Raw genomic sequence first — 24,026 nt, 5'->3', positions numbered from 1 at the left:
GGCAGTATTATAAAGGAATCCTCTGCTCCGGTCCTTGTTGGGCCTGTGTATAGACGGTGGTGATTCCATACGATGATTACATGTCAATGCGTGGACAAAATCCCCCTGAGGTGTCCTCCATCCACAGGGGCCAGAAGTGGCTGCGTGGGACTAGATCAGAATTTTCGATCACTCCTGGATATCTTATTCAATACCATATCTTAATGTTTGAGATTAAGGGCCTGTTCACATCACCGTTCATTTCCATTCCGGGGTTCCGTCGGGTGAACCCCGCAACGGAAAGTGAAACTGACAGCACAGCTTCCATTTCAGTCACCATTGACAATCTCAATGGTGACGGAAACATCGCTAATGGTTTCTGTTCGCCACCTTTCCGGCTGGTTTCCGGTTTTCCGACGGAATCAATAGCGGAGTCGACTACGGTGGGGGGGGGGATTTATGATTGTGACACCCCTACATCTGCCAACTGGGAGGAAAGGTAGAAAGACCAAACCTGCCTGAACATGTAAGTTCCTGTGTCTTATTTCTCGTCCTCCTTTCTCTGCGCTGCGTTACTGCCCTGTCATCTGATCTCCGCAGTGTGTTATTGTACATTGCATATTCAAGCCAAGGCATGCTGCCCCAACAGCTGCAGTGTATACCCTTAATCTGCCATGTGGCTATTAACTCCCTCACTGCTGGAAGAGCAGACTTCAGATACCGTAACGCTAAGCCACTTGGATATGTTCACATTGGGCGGATACGCTGCAGTAAATTCGGTCCGAGAAACCGCAGGGATATCCGTCCGAACAGCCCCACCAAATTTTGCTTATTTTGGTGCCGATTTTCGGATGAACCTACAACTGACACACAGAAAAAAAAGACTACACTCACCTCTCCTGACACTCTCATACCAAAGCGCCCCTGCTTCACAAGTGGTGTCTGGACAGCCGGCCTCCTATGTTGACCTTTTGGCGATTTCGCTGTAGCGGTCACGTGACGAAACGTCATCACAGGAGACCGGCTGTACACAGATCAGCCCCGAAGCCGGGACGTGTTGCTTTAGCAGCATCAGAGGGCAGTAAGTTTACTTTTTTTGTTTTTTCGTGGATTTTGATGTGGAAATGCGTATCTGCAAAAATCGTCATTTATTGTGGATTTTGACTTCCCCCCCATTGAACTCAAAAGGGAAAATCCGCAACAAATCCTGCGATTCCACATCATAAATTGACAGGCTACAGATCTAAAAATCCACACCACAGGTCAAGTCACACGTTTTCTGAGCAAAACTTTTATGTAGTGCATGGATGAGATATTTTAATTATCCTTCACTTTGCTGCTTCTACCCGGTGTCTGTGATCCGCTTCATCTTCCATGTGGATAAATGTCGCAATTCAGTGTGATTGGATGGTCGGACGTCACAGCAGCCATTGCCTTATATGTTACAATACAACTGATGTCTCCCAGTATTTGCTGCACTAAGACCTCGCTGGATCTTTATTAGACTTCCTTCACACGCAATTTTTGTGTGTAAAAAAAACAAACATCTAAAACGGCACATGGATCGCGTGATGCGGATTCCTCTTTTGCTGAACATGATTTATTCTGAAAATACGGCACAAACAGAAAAGCAACAAACCTATGGAATCTTCTGGAGAAAAATGGCACTCTCCGCCGCAGTGTTTGTAGTACGTTCTATATTTCAGCCGTTTGGACTTCCAGGTGACCTCTGACCTCAGTGCTTTTTGCCACAAAAAACGCCATGAGAAATGTCACAAAAAAAAGATCGTTTTTCCAAAACCGCTGCGTGTAAAGCCGCCCTAAAAGGCGTTGTCTGGTTTGGACAACCCCTTTTCGTTCTTTTGGGACGGGAGGATTTGCTGCTGCTGTAATCGGTGGGAGTAGCAGCTGTTGACTTCTGTATCTGTCGGCTTTATAAGTAATGTGGGGGCGCACCGGGTCCTCCAAAGCGACAACCGGTGTCTGCAGCTGCTCTCTGCTCCGGCAGATTAGGGGGGGCAAAAGTGAACCATCCCCCAATTACTCAGTGCCCTTTTATGACTGATCCTTGCAGAGTAAAGCACAAAGCTTTTTCTTGAGCAGGATCCCACGGACCCCCCCCCCCCCCGCCCTCCCCCATGAGTGGTATGAAACCGAGAGCCAATTCACCTAATTGAACTTATGTGTTCTCATCCAATTTCTGCTAGAAAAGCTGATTTCCATATGTTCCTGTGGCTTCTCTCACCACGTCTCGGTTATTTGTCCAGCGTTCAGCTGAATGTGCAATTGTGGATTGTGTTGGGGGGGGGGGGGGTTCCTTCCAGGCTGCAGAATACACACTTTACAATGTAAACAGGAAGCGCGGCGCCGAGATCCAACACACACTCGTACGAGCGGTCGCTTTATTCTGGTTGTCACACAGCAAATGGCTTGTTACACATCAGGAACTTGATATCAAAGACGAGGAGCCGACCCACGGGAAGAAACCTACACTGGGAGCTTGTAAATGGGGGGGGGGGGGGGGAATTGTCATTCAATTAGTACATATGGCAGCCTCACAGGGTTAATTGAAACAACATATAGATATTGGATTGAATAGGACCCCTCTCGTTTGTTTTAGTAATTACATTTTTTCCTAAAGAAATAACAATTCTGGAGGATCTTTTCTTAGAACTCTACGTTGTGTCGTTCCTCTTTTATTCCTCCTAGAAATGTATGAATACGTTTATAGCTGGGTGTCCGTTGGGGGGGGGTGTCACTACAGAGACTGACGCTGTCCAATCAGTGCTGACAGAGCGAGACTAAGGACACACCTCCAACTGGTAATACCCAGCTGTCAAATTATTCATACGTTTCTAGGAGGAATAACAGAGGAACAGCACAACGTAGAATTGTAATTTATGGGGAATACAATTGGTTACTAAAACAGACAGGAAAGGGGACAGGTTCACGCTACGTTCCATGTCTTGGAGGGACCCAGAGATTTGCTCATCCAGATCATCCTGGTGCAGAACTATAGAGAATATGAATACACAGAGCAGTAGGAGCAGGATAAATGTAACTCTTAACGATACCAATTTATATGCCCTTCAGGATCTGTGGAAAGCTGTGTGACGGATCTATGGGCACAGCCTTTTCTCCGGCAGACCCTTCTCTTCAATCTTTCCTCAGCATCCGAGGTCTAGACAATGCCGGAGTGGAATTTCTGTCAGTAATAACATCTGGCGGCGCTCCCTCCATCCCGTGGATGAATCATCTTTGGCGCTGCTGCAGATGGAAGCGTTTCACTCCCTGTGTACTGTACGGAAACCATGTGCAGCCACAAAGGAGATTTTCTTTGATCAGCATTTGCTGGCGTAGAATGTTCTCTGCAGCGTCGCTCTTCGCTGGTGGGGCTGCAGTTATGGGGGCCTCACATTAATGCATCTCCGGATTTCTGCCTTTTTCCCTCTGCTGCTTTACCCACAGACTCCAGACAATGCATCAAAGGCTTAGTGAGTGTACGGCATGCAGAGAGCAACGGAAAGCTGGGGGTGCAACCAATATGGGCCCCCATAATGGCTTCCCCAGGGGTTGTCACCCAGCTTTCCCAGACTCCTCAATGCCAAACGTTACCTAGCAGACCGTAAACCCACTGGTGGCCGATCACCGGGAACAATAAGTTTAGGAGAATAGCAGGTGAACCATATGCGGTAACCTTGGTTTTCTGTGGACTGGCATGTTGGCCACTTTGGCGTCTGATAGTCCAGCACTTCCTTCTAGGCGACTCGGGCAATAAATTGTGGGATTTCACAAGTCCAGAAGCAGAAATTTGAACAGACAAAATTCAACCCGGAAAGTCCCGGCATTAAAGGAAAAAAATCATGGCAGCAAATTTTATGATGTTATTTGATTTTGGGCTCCTGGTCGTCCATCACGTTCCGTATATAAACTTTTCTTTGACCGTCTGATCTGGTAGGTCCCATCTATGGTAGATTACGGAATCTCACTGTGTCCCTGACTGGACATTTGTGTTTTGCGCACTGTGGGGATAGTTGTTCACACCCGATCCCACATCAAAAGTGATGATAGGTGTGGGGGGGCCTGTTCCTGCCTCATATAATCTGTAGGTTATGTGACAACAACCCCCAGCATCATCCTGTGCGCCACTTGTGGCTCCATCAACTCTTCCTGCCACGCTTTACTGTGTCTTCCTGAATAAAGAGTTCGACAAAGAGCGAGTTTTGTGCTGCGCGGTCACCGAGGACCCTCCGGCCCGTCCACCATCTCCCCGTAAAGGACTGATCTGTAGTGGCCGATTTATAAGCTGCAGCAGGGGGGGGGGGGCTGTGTGGGACCGGGCCCCAAAACTCACAGCAGGTCCTATTCGTGTCCGCGGATAAACACCAGACGGATGGTCATAATATCTGGAAAAACCACGGCACAAGTTTCTTGAAATAGTAAAACAGATAAAGCCCTTTATTTCACCATAACATGGCGACGTTTCGACCCAAGCACGGCCCGTTCTCAATCTTGGGTCGAAACGTCCCTACGTTATGGTGAAATAAAGGGCTTTTTCTGTTTTACTATTTTGAAGAAACGGGTGCTGCGGTTTTTCCAGATATTGTCGTGGAGTTGGAGGGGCTTCAGCTTGCACCAAGTTTGTAAACAGGGAAACTAGTTTATGGTGCTGGGATTTGTGATGTGCTGCTGATTTTTGCATTCTTAGAAGAGCGGTCATGTTACTACATGTGTGATTGGCATTCAGCGACCTCTCCGCTACAGACCGCACGTTAGTCAGTGACTAATCTTACTGCAGTTACAAGGTTTTCACACAAGTTTTAAAGGTCGGATAACCCCTATAAGCCAGAACTTTCTCTATGCATTGGGCTCTGTTCACACTGGCCTCAAAGGTTCTGTCTTTACAGGAGCCATGACACATATGACGGATCCATTCTAAATATTTTTTTTACCTCTTTTAATATATTAGACTTTCAGTGATAGTAATTGTTTTGTTTTTGTTTTTCTCTCTTTAGTGAATGTTGAAAAAATTGAACTGAAGGTTTTGCCGCACAAGAAGAAAGACCAGAACGCAGACTGCTGTTTTGAGGTAAGTCGAGGAGGCTCGGTCACAAATGTCAAACGTTGCAGCATTTTGGGTGAGCACTTCGGCTGCTGCATACGCTGGACAAAGCCCGGGAGCCGCAGGCAGCCTGGACAAAGCTGGAAATGATTGATTTATGATGATCCACTTCACTCCATAAAGATTCTTCGCTCAACTAATATGTTTGAATATTTCAAGAAATTGTCTTTTACATCAGGTATTTTGGTCCGATTCCTCTGTGTCGTTGGTTACCAAATCTTCAGCTGAAGTTACAGAGTTAATTTCTAAGGTAATCCAAGTACTACATTCACTACCCACAACACTCTACATAGGCAGCATGTGCTGATGGTGTATCGTGGGCAGTGTCCAGCAGCTCATGGCCACTATATTTTAGTATTCATATACAAATCACTCCAGAGCTGCACTCACAATTCGGCTGGTCACCTTTTGAAACGGTCCGTAAGCATGTGGCCTGTAATGTATGTACACAGTGACTCCACCAGCAGAATAGTGAGTGCAGCTCTGGAGTATAATACAGTATATAACTCAGGATCAATACAGGATAAGTAATGTAATGTATGTACACAGTGACTCCACCAGCAGAATAGTGAGTGCAGCTCTGGAGTATAATACAGTATATAACTCAGGATCAATACAGGATAAGTAATGTAATGTATGTACACAGTGACTCCTCCAGCAGAATAGTGAGTGCAGCTCTGGAGTATAATACAGGATATAACTCAGGATCAGTACAGGATAAGTAATGTAATGTATGTACACAGTGACTCCACCAGCAGAATAGTGAGTGCAGCTCTGGAGTATAATACAGGATGTAACTTCGGATCAGTACAGGATAAGTAATGTAATGTATGTACACAGTGACTTCACCAGTAGAATAGTGAGTGCAGCTCTGGAGTATAATACAGGATGTAACTCAGGATCAGTACAGGATAAGTAATGTATGTGCACAGTGACCCCACCAGCAGAATAGTGAGTGCAGCTCTGGAGTATAATACAGGATGTAACTTCGGATCAGTACAGGATAAGTAATGTAATGTATGTACACAGTGACTCCACCAGCAGAATAGTGAGTGCAGCTCTGGAGTATAATACAGGATGTAACTTCGGATCAGTACAGGATAAGTAATGTAATGTATGTACACAGTGACTCCACCAGCAGAATAGTGAGTGCAGCTCTGGAGTATAATACAGGATGTAACTTCGGATCAGTACAGGATAAGTAATGTAATGTATGTACACAGTGACTTCACCAGTAGAATAGTGAGTGCAGCTCTGCAGTATAATACAGGATGTAACTCAGAATCAGTACAGGATAAGTAATGTAATGTATGTACACAGTGTCTCCACCAGCAGAATAGTGAGTGCAGCTCTGGAGTATAATACAGGCTGTAACTCAGGATCAGTACAGGATAAGTAATGTATGTACACAGTGACTCCACCAGCAGAATAGTGAGTGCAGCTCTGCAGTATAATACAGGATGTAACTCAGAATCAGTACAGGATAAGTAATGTAATGTATGTACACAGTGACTCCACCAGCAGAATAGTGAGTGCAGCTCTGGAGTATAATATAGGATGTAACTCAGGATCAGTACAGGATAAGTAATGTATGTACACAGTGACTCCACCAGCAGAATAGTGAGTGCTGCTCTGGAGTATAATACAGGATGTAACTCATGATCAGTACAGGATAAGTAATGTAATGTATGTACACAGTGACTCCACCAGCAGAATAGTGAGTGCAGCTCTGGAGTATAATACAGGATGTAACTCATGATCAGTACAGGATAAGTAATGTAATGTATGTACACAGTGACTCCACCAGCAGAATAGTGAGTGCAGCTCTGGAGTATAATACAGGATGTAACTCAGGATCAGTACAGGATAAGTAATGTATTGTATGTACACAGTGACTCCACCAGCAGAATAGTGAGTGCAGCTCTGGAGTATAATACAGGATGTAACTCAGGATCAGTACAGGATAAGTAATGTAATGTATGTACACAGTGACTCCACCAGCAGAATAGTGAGTGCTGCTCTGGAGTATAATACAGGATGTAACTCAGGATCAGTACAGGATAAGTAATGTAATGTATGTACACAGTGACTCCAGCAGCAGAATAGTGAGTGCAGCTCTGGAGTATAATACAGGATATAACTCAGTATAAGTACAGGATAAGTAATGTAATGTATGTACACAGTGACTCCAGCAGCAGAATAGTGAGTGCAGCTCTGGAGTATAATACAGGATATAACTCAGGATCAGTACAGGATAAGTAATGTATGTGCACAGTGACCCCACCAGCAGAATAGTGAGTGCAGCTCTGGAGTATAATACAGGATGTAACTCAGGATCAGTACAGGATAAGTAATGTAATGTATGTACACAGTGACTCAACTTCTTATTAATTTTATATATAAATCGTAACACGGGGTTCAGAGGTGAGAATGAGTTTTAAGCCTTTATCCCAGAATTTTCCATATACACAATAGGTGTCAGGTCTTTTGTCTTCCTTGTAGTCGGTCCTGTATTGAGTTCACTGTTTTGCTCTTGCAGCTCGCTCATATGTTCTCTGAAGATTTGGAGAAATGCATTCCTTACCGTGGGGGCATGGACTCTTATTCCGTGGACAGGAACCACGTGGATTTTGATTTTGATCACCGGTACGAACTTTCCGATCACTTCATTGGCTCCCTTGTTTTGCTCTTCTTCTTTTTCACGCTGACAGAAATGCTCCATTGACTCTCTTGTATTGGGTTCCAGGTTTTTGGCATCTCTGCCCCCCCACGTATTAAAGAGTGAGCTTATTAAGAAATTCTTCAGTTCTTTAACATCCAACCAACAGTATCAGAACTTAAGTGAGTGTTACCAGACATTTTTTATTTTTTATTCCTTATGCTGTTTGTATAAAGCTTGATTATTGGGGTTACATCTCCCACAGGTCCCAGCAACCCATCCCATGTGAAAGTGAGCACGTCTGTGGGCCCCTCTATACGGTGTGTAACAGCTGAATGTACCTGTCCTTGCATCTCCATCTCTAGCTTTGTCTGATTGGATGTTGCTTGTATTGCAGACCGATCTGCGGTGTAGCCGGTATCCAGTCTTCCCACAGCAGCATTACCTTGCACCACAGCGGAGCCACAATGAGCATGTCCCCGTGTTCGAGCTCCACCTCTGTAACTTATCGGTCTCAAACGGAGCCCATGTCCTCGACCGGATTACCTTCCAGTGTGCCGAGTCCGCAAACTCAAGAACAGCAGGATATATTAGAGTGGCTCAGAAAGCTACGCCTACACAAATACTACGCAGTATTCAGCCAGCTGTCCATGAAGAAGGTAATGCGCTTCTGCTGGTCGAGTCATGTGTCTAAGCCATCGAACAAGGTCTGGGTAGATACATTTAAAGGGGTTGGCAACTTTATACATATAATTGGCACATTCCTTAAACTTAAAATTTGTGTTCGTTACTCAAAACGTGGTCTTCAGAAGTTCTACACCCCCCCCCGATCTGTAACATGAACTGTTGGACAAGGAAGCATGTAAACACTTGCAGCGCAGGGATGGTGGTGGTCCGCATCCATAGCGTCCGCTATACACAGACATTTTCAACCTATTACTTGTACAGCGCTTGTATGTGCATGTCTAGGCGGGGGACACTATGGAAGCATTAACCATCTGATAAGTCACCACCGCCTCCATCATGGCGCTTTATTTGTTTACATGCTCTCCCATTCCGTATCCCATGCTACAGATCAGGGGGGGGGGGAGCACAACTTATGAAGTTCCACTTATGAGTAAGTGATATAACTTTTAATTTTAAGGCATGTGCCAATTCTATTTAGAAAGTTTCCAACCCCTTTAACTCATGCATGGATCACCTCTGGTTTTTCATGCACTGTCTCACTAGACTGCAGAATTGCTCTAAGACCGCCTCTTCTATTTCCGGAACGTATATTTACATTTTTTAACATTATTAATTTTTGTTTAAAAAAAAAAATGTATAAAAATCATGTGACTGCACAGGCTGGAGAAACAATGTTCATAGATCCAAAAGCGCCACCTGCTGGCTGAAGTTTTACACTCCACTCAGGTGAAATGTCGGGAGTACATAAATATACAGAGTCCGCCTTACACTGGGGAAAAGCAACAAACCAGGTGTAGGTCTCCACGAGGGCGCCCTCATATTGCCGTAAAATCGCAATGTTACCACGACTTCGGCCTCCACTTGAATGTTTCCTTGTGAGAAAGTTCTCACGTCGTGTCTTTTTTTTTTTTTTTTATCCCCCATAGGGAAACTTTGAGGTTACATCACAGTAATTATGCGATTTTACCATGACTTGCAACCGACACAGTCACTATAGAGACCAGGCCTTAAATGACAAATAATAAGTAAATACAAACCATCAGGAGGGTGCAGATCCCGCCTATAAGAATTCCTTTCATTTTCTTATCATAAAAAGGAAAAAAAAATCAGAAGCGACAGTCAAACAACCCGACATGGTTGGTTTTATTGCAACCAGGGAAAGATCACTTCCAATCAGATTCTGCTTTGAATTCTCCTCCTATCACATGACTGTGTGTGACCAGGACGAGTCTCTCAGCCAATCAGAATAGGGACACCTTGATTTGAATATGGTACGTGCTTTGAATTGCCCGTTCATTGAGATTGGTTCCAATAGCTGCAACTAATGTGATTTAGGAAGCGCATCCAACGTCTTAAAGGGTAAGAGTCCGACTTTTATTACATTCACATTCGTTTTTTTGGTGTTTTTATTAGTTCCTGAGTCTCACCGAGGAAGATTTGAACAAGTTTGAATCCCTAACGATGGGAGCGAAAAAGAAGCTGAAGACTCAGCTGGAGCTTGAGAAGTGAGTGCCCTGCCCGCGTCCTCACCACTGCCATTATTTGACATCTTCCAATCTCGTTATAATGATTTGTTAGAAGCTCTTAGGCTGGACATGCACATTATATGGCTGACAGACGAGCCTCCGCTGTTCTTCTCAATCCTCCCACCATATACTTGCACGCTGGGTTTGGCCCAGTGTTCGTATATTCTGAATGGGGAGAGGGGAGACACATCTGGCGGCTTATCGCCCCTGAAAACAAAAGTATTGGGCATGTTGAAATCCAAATGCTCGATCATTCTCTGCCTCGACATCTGTTGAGCATCAGTAGACCCCCTTACATATTAGGTGGTTGCCCAATCTTGACCAAATCAGCACGTTCGGACGACATTTAATCTAATGTGTTTGGCCACCTTTAGGCACAGCCCACTGGCTAAGTGTTAATCGCAACTATTTTTATAAGTAAATTACCAACAACAGGAGGGAAAGGAACGTGCAGGTAGCGGTCTGTGGCAGCAGCGGCGCGGCGGCTATAATTAGTTTCCTTCTGCAAGTTGCAGGAAATTGGAAATAATGAAATGTAGGAGGCAAGGAAGTCAGTGGAAAATGGAAGTACGGTCTGAGTTCGACCTCTGTAAAATATCAGTCGCAAATAAAAATTGTATTCACTGACAGCAAGCAAACAAAGTTCAGCAACTTTCTAATAATTTTTGTTTTCATTTCTCAACCATTAACTCTTTCCCTGCCAAGGATGTATCTCATATGTCCTGGCAGGGAAGCACTTCAGTGGCTGAGTGTGTAATTGATATGGGTGGCTAGAGCTGCCATCTTGGCCTTGAGTTAAAGCCCGGGATAGAGCAGACTGAAGTAGGAGATGCTTAGTTGTGCAGCTCCAACATCAGCCTGTGTGAAAAGTAAATGGTGCTGGGAGGTAGTGGAAAAATGCAGGGAGAGAGGAGGATGTGTGATTTTTCAATCTTCCTCCTGTCCCTGTAAGGCTTTAAATGACCAGTGTTATCCTCCCCCCTATCGTTTGGAGGTCAAATTTGCTCTCTGAATGTCACATATGGGGTGGTCTTTTATATTATTATTATTTTTTCAATAAAAAGTGGTAAGAAAATAAGTTGTTGCTTATCACCTCCAATCATCAAATGAATGAAGGGGCAGTGATGCTTCCCTCCCCTCAGCGCCGCATCCCCTTCTTTCTTTACAAGGCACAGCGCCATACATTTGGTAGTGGCTGTGGCTTGTACTGCAGCGTTTTTCAGCTTAGTCCTATTTAATAAGCCGAGCTGCAATACCAGGCACAGCCACTACCAATGTACGGCTCTGTGCCTGGTAAACAATCACTGCTCGTCATAGCGCCTAGGACCCTTTAGTCAGCTGATCAGTGTGACTTTCTTTTAAAAAAAACATTAAGTTGTATTTCTATACACGCCATGCTTTGTGCTTTCTCAACTAATAATAATTTTGGTAGCCTAGTAGCGGTTTGCCATGTGCACTATATATTTGTGGATGACGGCCAAATGTTGCATAGCCTCTGTTTCAGCGTTTTTGGGAGCTTAAGATCTTATTTACGTGGGGGTAGATTAAATAGACTGATGGGTTACAAATTGCAAGGAGCTTAATTGCTCAAGAGTGGAAAAATGAGGAGCCTCCTAGTGTTATATGCTGGGTGACTAGGATGAACTGGCTATTGGTTGCAGAAAAATAGGATATGGACCAAAGAGGTGAGGGGTCTCGACTCCGGCCGGATTTGGAGGATAATATAAGAACTGGGGCAGGGTGAAATTCTCTGTGTAAGAAGGCGTCTCTACAAGGTTAAACGATTCCCTTTGGGGGTGTTCCCTTTTTTTTTTTTTTGGTGTCCATCCCGGGTTACGGAGGGGGGTGGTTCGGGGGTTATTTGATTGTTGTATTTGTGTATTGCTATGTTTATAATAAAATAAAAAATAAAAAAGATCTTTTTTACCTGGACGCTTGTGGTATATACAAGATTAGCACACATTGATCTATTATTTTGACATTGTTTTGGTGTGTAAGCCCCTGCATGGATGTGAATTTTAGGTACAAATGTATGATTTAACACATTTCTATATTTCTGTTTGTCACAAAGTTACATGAAGTTGGCTGTAGACAGAACGTTAAGTTCATGTTCACCTTTGCATCAAAATGTTTTTGTTTTTTTATTGTTCATTTGCTTCCTATACGCAAATTAACATGATTACGATGATAACTGTGACGATAGGAGCCCGGCTCCCTGCAGTGTGTTCGGTCCGGGAAATACAGCCGACATACGGTCCGTATATCATGGACCGGACACGCTCGTGTGAATACAGCCTTAGAGATATCAGTAAGGAGGGAGGAGATCGTGTGGAGGGGGAGAAATGTATATGTCTTCAGAGAGGGCAGATCACACTGATATACAGTATTTAAGGTAGAAAAGATGGGCAGAAAAGTACAGGGGAAGGAGGCAAATCACACAGACTGTATCTGTAAAGAGGTGAGCACATTGGACAACTCTGCAGGTGGAGAGAGGGGTGGATCCGACACTCCTCAGCCTCAGTGTTTGTCAGCACAAGGAAGAAGCGATCCCTTACGTGCTGTAGAAGGGGAAGCAGTACAGGGATGAAGCTGTGCTGATGCAGATGAGCTAGTGAAGCTCTATATTAAATGGGGCTCAGATGCAATACCACATACAGATGTGAACAGTTTCTAGAGGAGAGAAGCCATGTTTTACAACCTGTTTAAGCTTAATTTTTGTAAGGCCTGAAAGTAAACTTTAACAACACGGGCCTCCATACTTCATAACAGTTGCTACTTCAGCCTATGTATTATGGGTGGGTATCTTTTTACTGTTGTATTCTGTGTTTATTAGAGAGAAGTCTGAAAAAAGATGTTTAAATTCAGCATCGTGTACGTTCTCCAGTTGTGGAATTGCAAGGGTACCCCCTACTAGTCATGTGGGGCCTGTTCAAAATGTCCACTGCAACCATTCTACAGGTAAGTCTACTTCATCAGTGATGTCTAGGTCATTGCTTCAATGCTATTCTGTGCTGGAAGGAGATTAGACTCTAGACCGCATCATAGTTTCATTGCATCAGCTCTTACAATGGCCTATACCGTTATCAATCTTATCCCAGTACATTGTATGTCCACCTCTAAAAACCCCTGTGCACTGAGAACCTAGCCACACAAACACTGGAGTCACTATGTACATACGTGATATTGTTTATCCTGTACTGATCCTGAGTAACATCCTATATTTTACTCCAGAGCTGCACTCACTATTCTGCCGGTGTAGTCACTGTGTACATACATTACATTACTTATCCTGTACTGATCCTGAGTTACATCCTGCATTATACTCCAGAGCTGCACTCACTATTCTGCTGGTGGAGTCACTGTGTACATACATTACATTACTTATCCTGTACTGATCCTGAGTTACATCCTGCATTATACTCCAAAGCTGCACTCACTATTCTTCTGGTGGAGTCACTGTATACATACATTACATTACTTATCCTGTACTGATCCTGAGTTACATCCTGTATTATACTCCAGAGCTGCACTCACTGTTCTGCTGGTGGAGTCACTGTACATACATTACATTACTTATCCTGTACTGATCCTGAGTTACATCCTGTATTATACTCCAGAGCTCCACTCACTGTTCTGCTGGTGGAGTCACTGTGTACGTACATTACTTATCCTATACTGATCCGGAGTTATATCCTGTATTATACTCCAGAGCTGCACTCACTATTCTGCTGGTGGAATCACTGTGTACATACATTACATTACTTATCCTGTACTGATCCTGAGTTACATCCTGTATTATACTCCAGAGAAGCACTCACTATTCTGCTGGTGGAGTCACTGTGTACATACATTACTTATCCTGTACTGATCCTGAGTTACATCCTGTATTATACTCCAGAGCTGCACTCACTATTCTGCTGGTGGAGTCACTGTGTACATACATTACATTACTTATCCTGTATTGATCCTGAGTTACTTCCTGTATTATACTCCAGAGCTGTACTCACTATTCTGCTGGTGGAGATACTGTGTACATACATTACATTACTTATCCTATACTGATCCTGAGTTACTTCCTGTATTATACGCCAGAGCTGCACTCACTATTCTGCTGGTGGAGTAACTCTGTACATACATTACTTATCCTGTGTTATACTCCAGAGCTGCACTCACTATTCTGCTGGTGGAGTCACTGTGTACATGCATTACTTATCCTGTACTGATCCTGAGTTACATCCTGTATTATACTCCAGAGCTGCACTCACTATTCTGCTGGTGGAGTCACTGTGTACATACATTACTTATCCTGTACTGATCCTGAGTTACATCCTGTATTATACTCCAGAGCTGCACTCACTATTCTGCTGGTGGAGTCACTGTGTACATACATTACATTACTTATCCTGTACTGATCCTGAGTTATATCCTGTATTATACTCCAGAGCTGCACTCACTATTCTGCTGGTGGAGTCACTGTGTACATACATTACATTACTTATCCTGTACTGATCCTGAGTTATATCCTGTATTATACTCCAGAGCTGCACTCACTATTCTGCTGGTGGAGTCACTGTGTACATACATTACATTACTTATCCTGTACTGATTCCGAGTTATATTCTGTATTATACTCCACAGCTGCACTCACTATTCTGCTGGTGGAGTCACTGTGTACATACATTACATTACTTATCCTGTACTGATCCTGAGTTATATCCTGTATTATACTCCAGAGCTGCACTCACTATTCTGCTGGTGGAGTCACTGTGTACATACATTACTTATCCTGTACTGATCCTGAGTTACATCCTGTATTATACTCCAGAGCTGCACTCACTATTCTGCTGGTGGAGTCACTGTGTACATACATTACATTACTTATCCTGTACTGATTCCGAGTTATATTCTGTATTATGCTCCAGAGCTGCACTCACTATTCTGCTGGTGGAGTCACTGTGTACATACATTACTTATCCTGTACTGATCCTGAGTTACATCCTGTATTATACTCCAGAGCTGCACTCACTATTCTGCTGGTGGAGTCACTGTGTTCATACATTACATTACTTATCCTGTACTGATCCTGAGTTACATCCTGTATTATACTCCAGAGCTGCACTCACTATTCTGCTGGTGGAGTCACTGTGCACATACATTACATTACTTATCCTGTACTGATCCTGAGTTACATACTGTATTATACTCCAGAGCTGCACTCACTATTCTGCTGGTGGAGTCACTGTGTACACACATTACATTACTTATCCTGTACTGATCCTGAGTTACATCCTGTATTATGCTCCAGAGCTGTACTCACTATTCTGCTGGTGGAGTCACTGTGTACATACATTACTTCTCCTGTACTGATCCTGAGTTATATTCTGTATTATACTCCAGAGCTGCACTCACTATTCTGCTGGTGGAGTCACTGTGTACATACATTACTTATCCTGTACTGATCCTGAGTTACATCCAGTATTATACTCCAGAGCTGCACTCACTATTCTGCTGGTGGAGTCACTGTGTTCATACATTACATGTACACGTAGAAGAAAAATCTGTCCCACATTCCAGTGAAGAAAGGGAATGTTTCAATAGAGGCTTCTACAGAATATTTCTGGTTCTGAACGGTTGACTCCAGTATTGGTTTACTTATCGGTGATTTTTCTGGCATCTTGGTCACAGTAGGGTCATTTCCTCAGCAGTTTGTGTCCGGGACGCATGATACAGACTGCTGGAAGTTTGTCATGGATCTGCCTTGCTTTGGTGGTGGATGCTGCTGTTGCTGAGTATCTTATCTATAATTCTGGAGGTCGATGAGAATTTGACTGTTTTTCCCATTTCTCACAACTTGTTGGTTTGCGGGTGTGTCACATGTATGAAGCGGAGGTCCTGCAGGACATATGACTGTAATGTGATCAGTGATTGTCCCCAATCTAACAATCTAAATCCTATTTATCAGTAATCAGCGAGTGCTGACCTTCTCTGCCCGCTGCCAGCTCCTCTCTAAAGAAATGTCTCCTCTTCGTTCTAGAACTGTCTGTAGATGTGGAGACCGGAGCCTCTCGGATGCCTCAAGAAGGCAGCTCGTCTTCAGAGTATTCCAGTTCACCATCAAGCCCTATGGGACTCCAAACTCGAGAAGAAAGCTCTGATAGTGCAGAGGAAATGGACAGACGTAAGGCATCTGCTGTCATCTTCTTAAAGGGACGCTTTCTTTTAGCCATATTCATTAGGATTTCGATTTAAACAGATTAATAATCCCATGTTCATTCAAACCAGCACTGAGACTGTACCGAGAAACACTGTATACCATAACCAGACAAATAGTACGGAGCAAAATTGTCATCTTCCAGCTTTTACTATTCTTTTTTGTGCAGTCTATTACTTCCTGTTATCAGCCAGTTCAGGCTGGACTGATGCTCACTGTAGTTTGTAGTTCTCTTCAATGGGTTAAGTAACAGGAAGTGTCACATATCTCCAGTGCTGAGAACCTCCAGAGACATTACATCATATGTGACTGATATCAGCCGCTCCTCTTATATCACTCCAGTACTATTATATCCTCCAGACATTACATCATATGTGACTGATATCAGCCGCTCCTCTTATAACACTCCAGTACTATTATATCCTCCAGAGACATTACATCATATGTGACTGATATCAGCCGCTCCTCTTATATCACTCCAGTACTATTATATCCTCCAGAGACATTACATCATATGTGACTGATATCAGCCGCTCCTCTTATATCACTCCAGTACTATTATATCCTCCAGAGACATTACATCATATGTGTGACTGATATCAGCCGCTCCTCTTATAACACTCCAGCACTATTATATCCTCCAGAGACATTACATCATATGCGTGACTGATATCAGCCGCTCCTCTTATATCACTCCAGCACTATTATATCCTCCAGAGACATTACATCATATGTGTGACTGATATCAGCCGCTCCTCTTATAACACTCCAGTACTATTATATCCTCCAGAGACATTACATCATATGTGACTGATATCAGCCGCTCCTCTTATATCACTCCAGTACTATTATATCCTCCAGAGACATTACATCATATGTGTGACTGATATCAGCCGCTCCTCTTATATCACTCCAGTACTATTATATCCTCCAGAGACATTACATCATATGTGTGACTGATATCAGCCGCTCCTCTTATAACACTCCAGTACTATTATATCCTCCAGAGACATTACATCATATGTGACTGATATCAGCCGCTCCTCTTATATCACTCCAGTACTATTATATCCTCCAGAGACATTACATCATATGTGTGACTGATATCAGCCGCTCCTCTTATATCACTCCAGTACTATTATATCCTCCAGAGACATTACATCATATGTGTGACTGATATCAGCCGCTCCTCTTATAACACTCCAGCACTATTATATCCTCCAGAGACATTACATCATATGTGTGACTGATATCAGCCGCTCCTCTTATATCACTCCAGTACTATTATATCCTCCAGAGACATTACATCATATATGTGACTGATATCAGCCGCTCCTCTTATAACACTCCAGTACTATTATATCCTCCAGAGACATTACATCATATGTGACTGATATCAGCCGCTCCTCTTATATCACTCCAGTACTATTATATCCTCCAGAGACATTACATCATATGTGTGACTGATATCAGCCGCTCCTCTTATAACACTCCAGCACTATTATATCCTCCAGAGACATTACATCATATGTGTGACTGATATCAGCCGCTCCTCTTATATCACTCCAGCACTATTATATCCTCCAGAGACATTACATCATATGTGTGACTGATATCAGCCGCTCCTCTTATATCACTCCAGTACTATTATATCCTCCAGAGACATTACATCATGTGTGACTGATATCAGCCGCTCCTCTTATATCTCTCCAGCACTATTATACCCTCCAGAGACATTACATCATATGTGTGACTGATATCAGCCGCTCCTCTTATATCACTCCAGTACTATTATATCCTCCAGAGACATTACATCATATGTGACTGATATCAGCCGCTCCTCTTATATCACTCCAGTACTATTATATCCTCCAGAGACATTACATCATATATGTGACTGATATCAGCCGCTCCTCTTATAACACTCCAGCACTATTATATCCTCCAGAGACATTACATCATATGTGTGACTGATATCAGCCGCTCCTCTTATATCACTCCAGCACTATTATATCCTCCAGAGACATTACATCATATGTGACTGATATCAGCCGCTCCTCTTATAACACTCCAGTACTATTATATCCTCCAGAGACATTACATCATATGTGTGATGATATCAGCCGCTCCTCTTATATCACTCCAGCACTATTATATCCTCCAGAGACATTACATCATATGTGACTGATATCAGCCGCTCCTCTTATAACACTCCAGTACTATTATATCCTCCAGAGACATTACATCATATGTGTGACTGATATCAGCCGCTCCTCTTATATCACTCCAGCACTATTATATCCTCCAGAGACATTACATCATATGTGTGACTGATATCGGCCGCTCCTCTTATATCACTCCAGTACTATTATATCCTCCAGAGACATTACATCATATGTGTGACTGATATCGGCCGCTCCTCTTATATCACTCCAGCACTATTATATCCTCCAGAGACATTACATCATATGTGTGACTGATATCAGCTGCTCCTCTGATAACTTGGATGGTCTTGCTTCTAATATGCGTTCGGCGTCCTTTGATTTTCCAATATATTTACCATGCAACTTAATCCTATTTCTTTTGTAGGTCTTGGAAGGCACTTGGATTGCACAGAGAAAGATAAGTCCGTCTTGCTGGTTAATCACTTTACATCAAGTTCAGTTCGCCCAACAGCTCAGGTTTTACCCGTGCAAAATGACAGTGGGTCAAGCCATTACCCGTTACCACTTCAGATGATTTCTGGGGTCCCCTCTCACATTGCTCCCCTGCACCTCATGAATACTTTGCACAAATCAGACCGGGGCATCACAGAGATGAAGATCCTTCAGTCGTCTCCACACTCCATCTTGTCTTCAGAAGAGAGGAGTAAAGTTCTGCCAGGACCCAGAAGTGGCATGAGATTAGAGAAGAGCTTTGGAAACCTGCTCCTGGATGTCAAATCTTCATCCAGCCCTGTGCTGCCTGGTCAGATACTCTCTATAATTCCTGACCGCAGCTCCATGCAACAGACTGTAAGCTTTGGGGTCCGGGCAAAGGTGGGAAACGCTCTATCTGGGGAGAGGACGATAAAACCAGCTCAACAGCAAACTCTAATGGTGGAAAGCAGTGCCCCCAGCACAATGCCATCCGCTTCAGTCTTCCACGTGACCCGCACACCTGTAAAGCTTCTTGTATCATCGTCGGATTCTTCTGTGGTTGGACAGATGACTTGCACCAGTGTCTCTCCTGCAATAATAAACCCCAGAAATGTTCTGTATACAGCCAATACCAAAGTTGCCTTTTCTGCTATGAGTGGCATGCCTGTGTCCCAAATGCCCAGCAACTTCTGTGCAAACAGCAATGCCACTTCCAGCAACCACGCCTCCACGTCATATAGCAATGTGACCAGTCTCCCAAGCTGCCCTGTTCCCAGCTCAAGCCCTACGGTATCCTCCACGTCCGACAACAGCTACTACAGCGGCAGCGGTAACGCACCAACCATGAACATTCAGATCGCCAACCAGACCCCTGGCCACCACCACGTACACCATCAGCAGCCTCCTCAGACGGGGTGCACGGTCTGTAGCTCGTGCGGCTGCAGCGGCAGCTGTGGGTCCGGCGGCGTCGCCGTCAATTATGGCAACTATTTCCAGCATCAGATCACAACCCCCTCAATGTTTCCCTTCTCTCTTTTGCCCTTCAATCCAATGTGCAATAACGGATATATCAACACCCAGCAATACAACAACAGCGGTTCGTTTCCGGTAGTCCACGCGCCGTACAATAACGGCTTAAACCCGGACTCTTTGCTAACAGGGCTGCCCGGCTTTTCCTTGCCGCCAATGCAGAACTTTATAACTGGCACCGCAGGGGTGTACCAGCCTCAGGGCATGATGGGAACCATCAATGGCACAATTCACAAAAAGAGTGGGAACATTTCATGCTATAACTGTGGGGTCAGCGGCCACCGCGCTCAGGACTGTAAGCAGTCATCAATGGATTTTAATCAGCAAGGTAACCTGGTTCAGCTAAAGCTCAACGTTCAGCATATTTCATCACATTGCCCTTAAAATAGCCATAGATGCAAAGATTACGGTATCCAATTGTCAACAATAATCGTGTTTTTTGTGCTAAAAATAATCGCCATAAATGTTCTTTGTATGAAAACCCCTTTAAATAGTGTGATCAGCAGCAGTTTAAGACGATGCACACCTGTGAAAGCGTGTTGTTGTTGTTTTTTTTATAAAACATGTGTATCATTGTGTTTTTTGCAACTTTCTAAATACTTTATACTAAAAATTATTTTTACTTTTTGAGATACAGCTGCTTTGTATCCTGTATACAGAGCAGCTGTATCGTGCAATGAGACCTGAATCTGTCAGGTCAGCGGGACTGACGGGTTCCGTGTCAGCGGTAGGATCCTCCTGTTATTGATCACATCTAAGTTATGAATTTAGATGTGATCGATAACCGCTCGATCGCAGGACCCGCTGTCACTAAACCCGTCAGTCCCGCTGAACTATACATGTGGTTTTGTTGAGACAGCACTAGTTTTCTCAGGTGCTCGAAATAGGGTCCCAACCCAGTTGTGGATAGAAAGAATTGTATTCGGCTAACCGTGCCATATAGAGCTGTTAGCCGCCAATTTTATTATAGCAGCGCCAGCAAAATCGGTAAACCAGTCCCCAGTACGGCTCAGTGCCCGCCGAAGGTCTCACGACCGAAACGTTGCACATGCAGCCACTGGCATATATTGAAAAATGAAAAAATATAAATAAAATCTACTCTAAATATTCCGAAAGTGTTGCCGAATACAATTCTTTCAGTCCCGCTGAACTGACGGATACAGGATTCAGCACAAGATACAGCTGCTCTGTGTACAGGATACAAAGCTGCTGTATCTCAAAAAGTCAAAATAATTTTTATTCAAAAGTTGCACAAAACTCACTGATAGACATTTAAAAAAAATAATGATTTTAAAGGTGAAACATACTTAGGGTATATTCACACACAGCAGGTTTGTTGCAGAGTTTTCGGCAACTGTCCCGTACACCTGAAAGGGGCTTTCACATATCTGTGCACCTGTAGCAGAAACCAGCCCCACTGCGATGTATAGAAATTTCTGCAATAACGCTGCCACAGAAGGATGTACTCCGAGGTGGTGAGAGGTGATAGATTCGATTGGTCAGGGGGTCAGCTGTACATGGGGGCTCTGGGTTCTCCTAATTCTACAATTGCTGGCACCGGGCTTACTTGATATAGTTCCTGGGCCGGTCCTCTCATACGGAGGTTGTCTAGTCCCTTCTCATATAAGATTTTTTTTTTTGGTGCGCACTGGAAAATGATCTGTTTATACGGGGGGGGGGGGGAGACTGACCCTATCCAAGGCTAAGCTTGCGCTGTAAACATTGGCTTCAGAGGAATGTTTACTGTAATGCAGCCAAGGAGGGCTCTCCAGGACACCGCGTCACCTGATCCTACACGCCGGCGACCTTCTTAGTCATGGCTTCCTGTCTCCAGGATTATTGAAGCCCCCCCTTTTTTTTAGTAAATAGCAAAACTAGTGATCAGTGCAAATGTAACCGCATCATACAATTCCCACAGACCTCTGTCCGACACTCATTTTCTTATTCTTTTTTTTTTTTTCCACCCAGGAACTTTCCGTCTTAAGTTCGCCCCACCATCAGACGGCCTGGACTCTGCCGATTAACCCCCTGGACATCGGTCTCCCCACCCTGCGGCTCCCGTCTAAAGGTGCTTTCGTTTTATCCAGGCTGAAGTGAAAAACCTTCAGGGCCTATGTTTCTGTATTGCCAAATTCTGCTTCGAGGATTTCGTTCTTCCTGATGGCGACGTGAAGACCTCGGCCTGTGTGATCCTCGATTTTTATAAGACCTGAAGTTGGGAAAAGAGTTTCACTGGTGAAGAACTTGTTTTTTATCGTTTTTATTTTTCTCTCTCTCTCGAGCGCGATCTGACACTTTTAGGGCAGCTACAATAAACATGAAGGTAAAATGTAAGAGGTAACAGTCCCGCGCCTCGCGTCCGTTCATCTGCGTTACACTACACGAGGGCTCGCCTGGAAGCCATCACTGGGATTCCTGCAGATTGCACTAGGGTAGGACAATTTTGAATTATTGTTTGTTTTTTTTTAGTTCTAGAAATTTTCTGGGATAAACCAAACGTTGGACCTTCATGTTCCTCCGGCTGTAGACCCTCCGATACTTCATCTTTGGAGGAATTTTGCACTTTAATTTTTGTATGTATCTTTTTTTATTTCATTGGATCTGTGTTACAAATAGGGAGTGAGTTCCATCCCCCTAGAAAAAACAAAAACAAAAAATCACATGGTGATAACCTAATTAGAGACTTCATGCTTGTCATTATGTTACTGCGAGCGCCATGGAGTCTCCACCCGGGCCCCCGGGCCCCGGACCTGACAGTATTATCTCTGCTGAAGACTTGTAACCAAGGGCTATAACTTCTAACACTACATACGGTCACTCCTCCTGGAAGATGAGGCCGCTGTCTCGTGATTGACGGTTCTTGCCGGACAAGTGTCGATTTAACTATAGATTTTATTTAATATTTTTTAAAACCGGTTTCCCAGACTTTCAATGCAGGACATTTCTGTTTCAATCGCCGTAAAGTATTGATTATGAAGCTGCCGACAGGGGAAATGGTCAATTAGCACTAAATTCTTCATCTCTGCAGCGAAACCAAAGATTAAAGCGATGTGTCGAGGAAACGCGCGACGCTTCTCATGATTGTTTTCTACTTTGAACATTAACGTCTTGTTACATACTTGACTCTGAGATAATAATGCTGAAGCACTGCTGAGAGTCTCGTTACATTGTCACAAGGTCAGAAAAGACCGAAAATTCTTCACCTTATCCCAAATGCGTGTAGTGACGATCACATTGTATCATCTCTCTTTGTTGGTCCTCATAAAGCAGGAGTCAGCAACCTTCAGTACTCCAGCTGTTCTGAAACTACAACTCCCAGCATGCCCGGACAGCTAAAGGCTTTATTATTCAAGCCAAAGGCTGTTAAGGCATGCTGGGAATTGTAGTTTCACAACAGCTTGAGTGCCGAAGGTTGCTAATCCCCTCTATAGAGGAACTCGAATGTGTGGACATTACTATGTTATGGCTCATGTACACGGCTGTATTACAGATACAAAATACACCACCCATAGAAGTCTATAGGCCCATATACTGTGCCGATAATATCCTATGGAGTTGTGGCATGTTCCATCAGATGATGCTTCTAGGGGGTGATACATCACTGTCACACAGGGCACCTACAGCTCTGTAATATGAAACCATAGGGACTCTGTGTGCATGAAGCCTAATGCACAGAAGTGACTGTACCAAGTGTAGCCATGACTTTAAGGCCCTGTTCACACTGAGGTTTTTTTGCAGGCAGAAAAATCTGCCTGAAAATTCCTTCAGGAATCTTGCGGCAGATTTTGACCTGCCTGCGATTTCTTGACGCGTTATTGGCGCCATTTTTCAGCCGCGGCCATTGAGCACTGCAGGCAACAAAATACGCTTTCTCTGCCTCCCATTGGTTTCAATGGGAGGTCAGAGGCAGAAACGAAGCAAGAAAGAACATGCCGCTTTTTTTTTATCGCTAAACGCTAAAAGCCGAGGTGGAAAAAAAATCTCCACCTCCCATTGAAATCAATGGTTTCGGACGTTTTTTGCCGCTGATTTCGATGTTTCCATGTCAAAATCAGCGTAAAAAAAAACCTGTGTGAACTGGGCCTAACGTGTAGCTTTGTTCTTGAAGATTGTTTTATAATCTAAATATAATGGTGAGTAAAGTCGCAAAGACTTTGCCTTACCAAGTTACACC

The 24,026-nt window shown here is 43.8% G+C and overlaps 1 protein-coding gene across 1 annotated transcript in view; it reads left to right on the top strand.

The window, feature by feature from the left end:
* ZCCHC14 (zinc finger CCHC-type containing 14) overlaps nucleotides 1-22,918 on the top strand; it is a 28,907-nt gene extending 5,989 nt beyond the window's left edge. The window contains 11 exon segments of the mRNA XM_075838319.1: nucleotides 4,995-5,068; nucleotides 5,280-5,351; nucleotides 7,641-7,747; nucleotides 7,848-7,942; nucleotides 8,026-8,080; nucleotides 8,158-8,419; nucleotides 9,861-9,952; nucleotides 12,807-12,931; nucleotides 16,008-16,151; nucleotides 18,774-20,180; nucleotides 21,821-22,918. Of these exon segments, the coding sequence (XP_075694434.1) occupies nucleotides 4,995-5,068; nucleotides 5,280-5,351; nucleotides 7,641-7,747; nucleotides 7,848-7,942; nucleotides 8,026-8,080; nucleotides 8,158-8,419; nucleotides 9,861-9,952; nucleotides 12,807-12,931; nucleotides 16,008-16,151; nucleotides 18,774-20,180; nucleotides 21,821-21,876 (2,489 nt within the window). The 3' untranslated portion in view covers nucleotides 21,877-22,918.
* Nucleotides 22,919-24,026: the final 1,108 nt, after the last annotated feature.

Source organism: Rhinoderma darwinii, chromosome 9 (assembly GCF_050947455.1).
Source record: "Rhinoderma darwinii isolate aRhiDar2 chromosome 9, aRhiDar2.hap1, whole genome shotgun sequence".
Classification (NCBI taxonomy): domain Eukaryota; kingdom Metazoa; phylum Chordata; class Amphibia; order Anura; family Rhinodermatidae; genus Rhinoderma; species Rhinoderma darwinii.
Note: the sequence above shows the minus strand (reverse complement) of the source record. Positions and strands in the feature narration are given on the sequence as shown.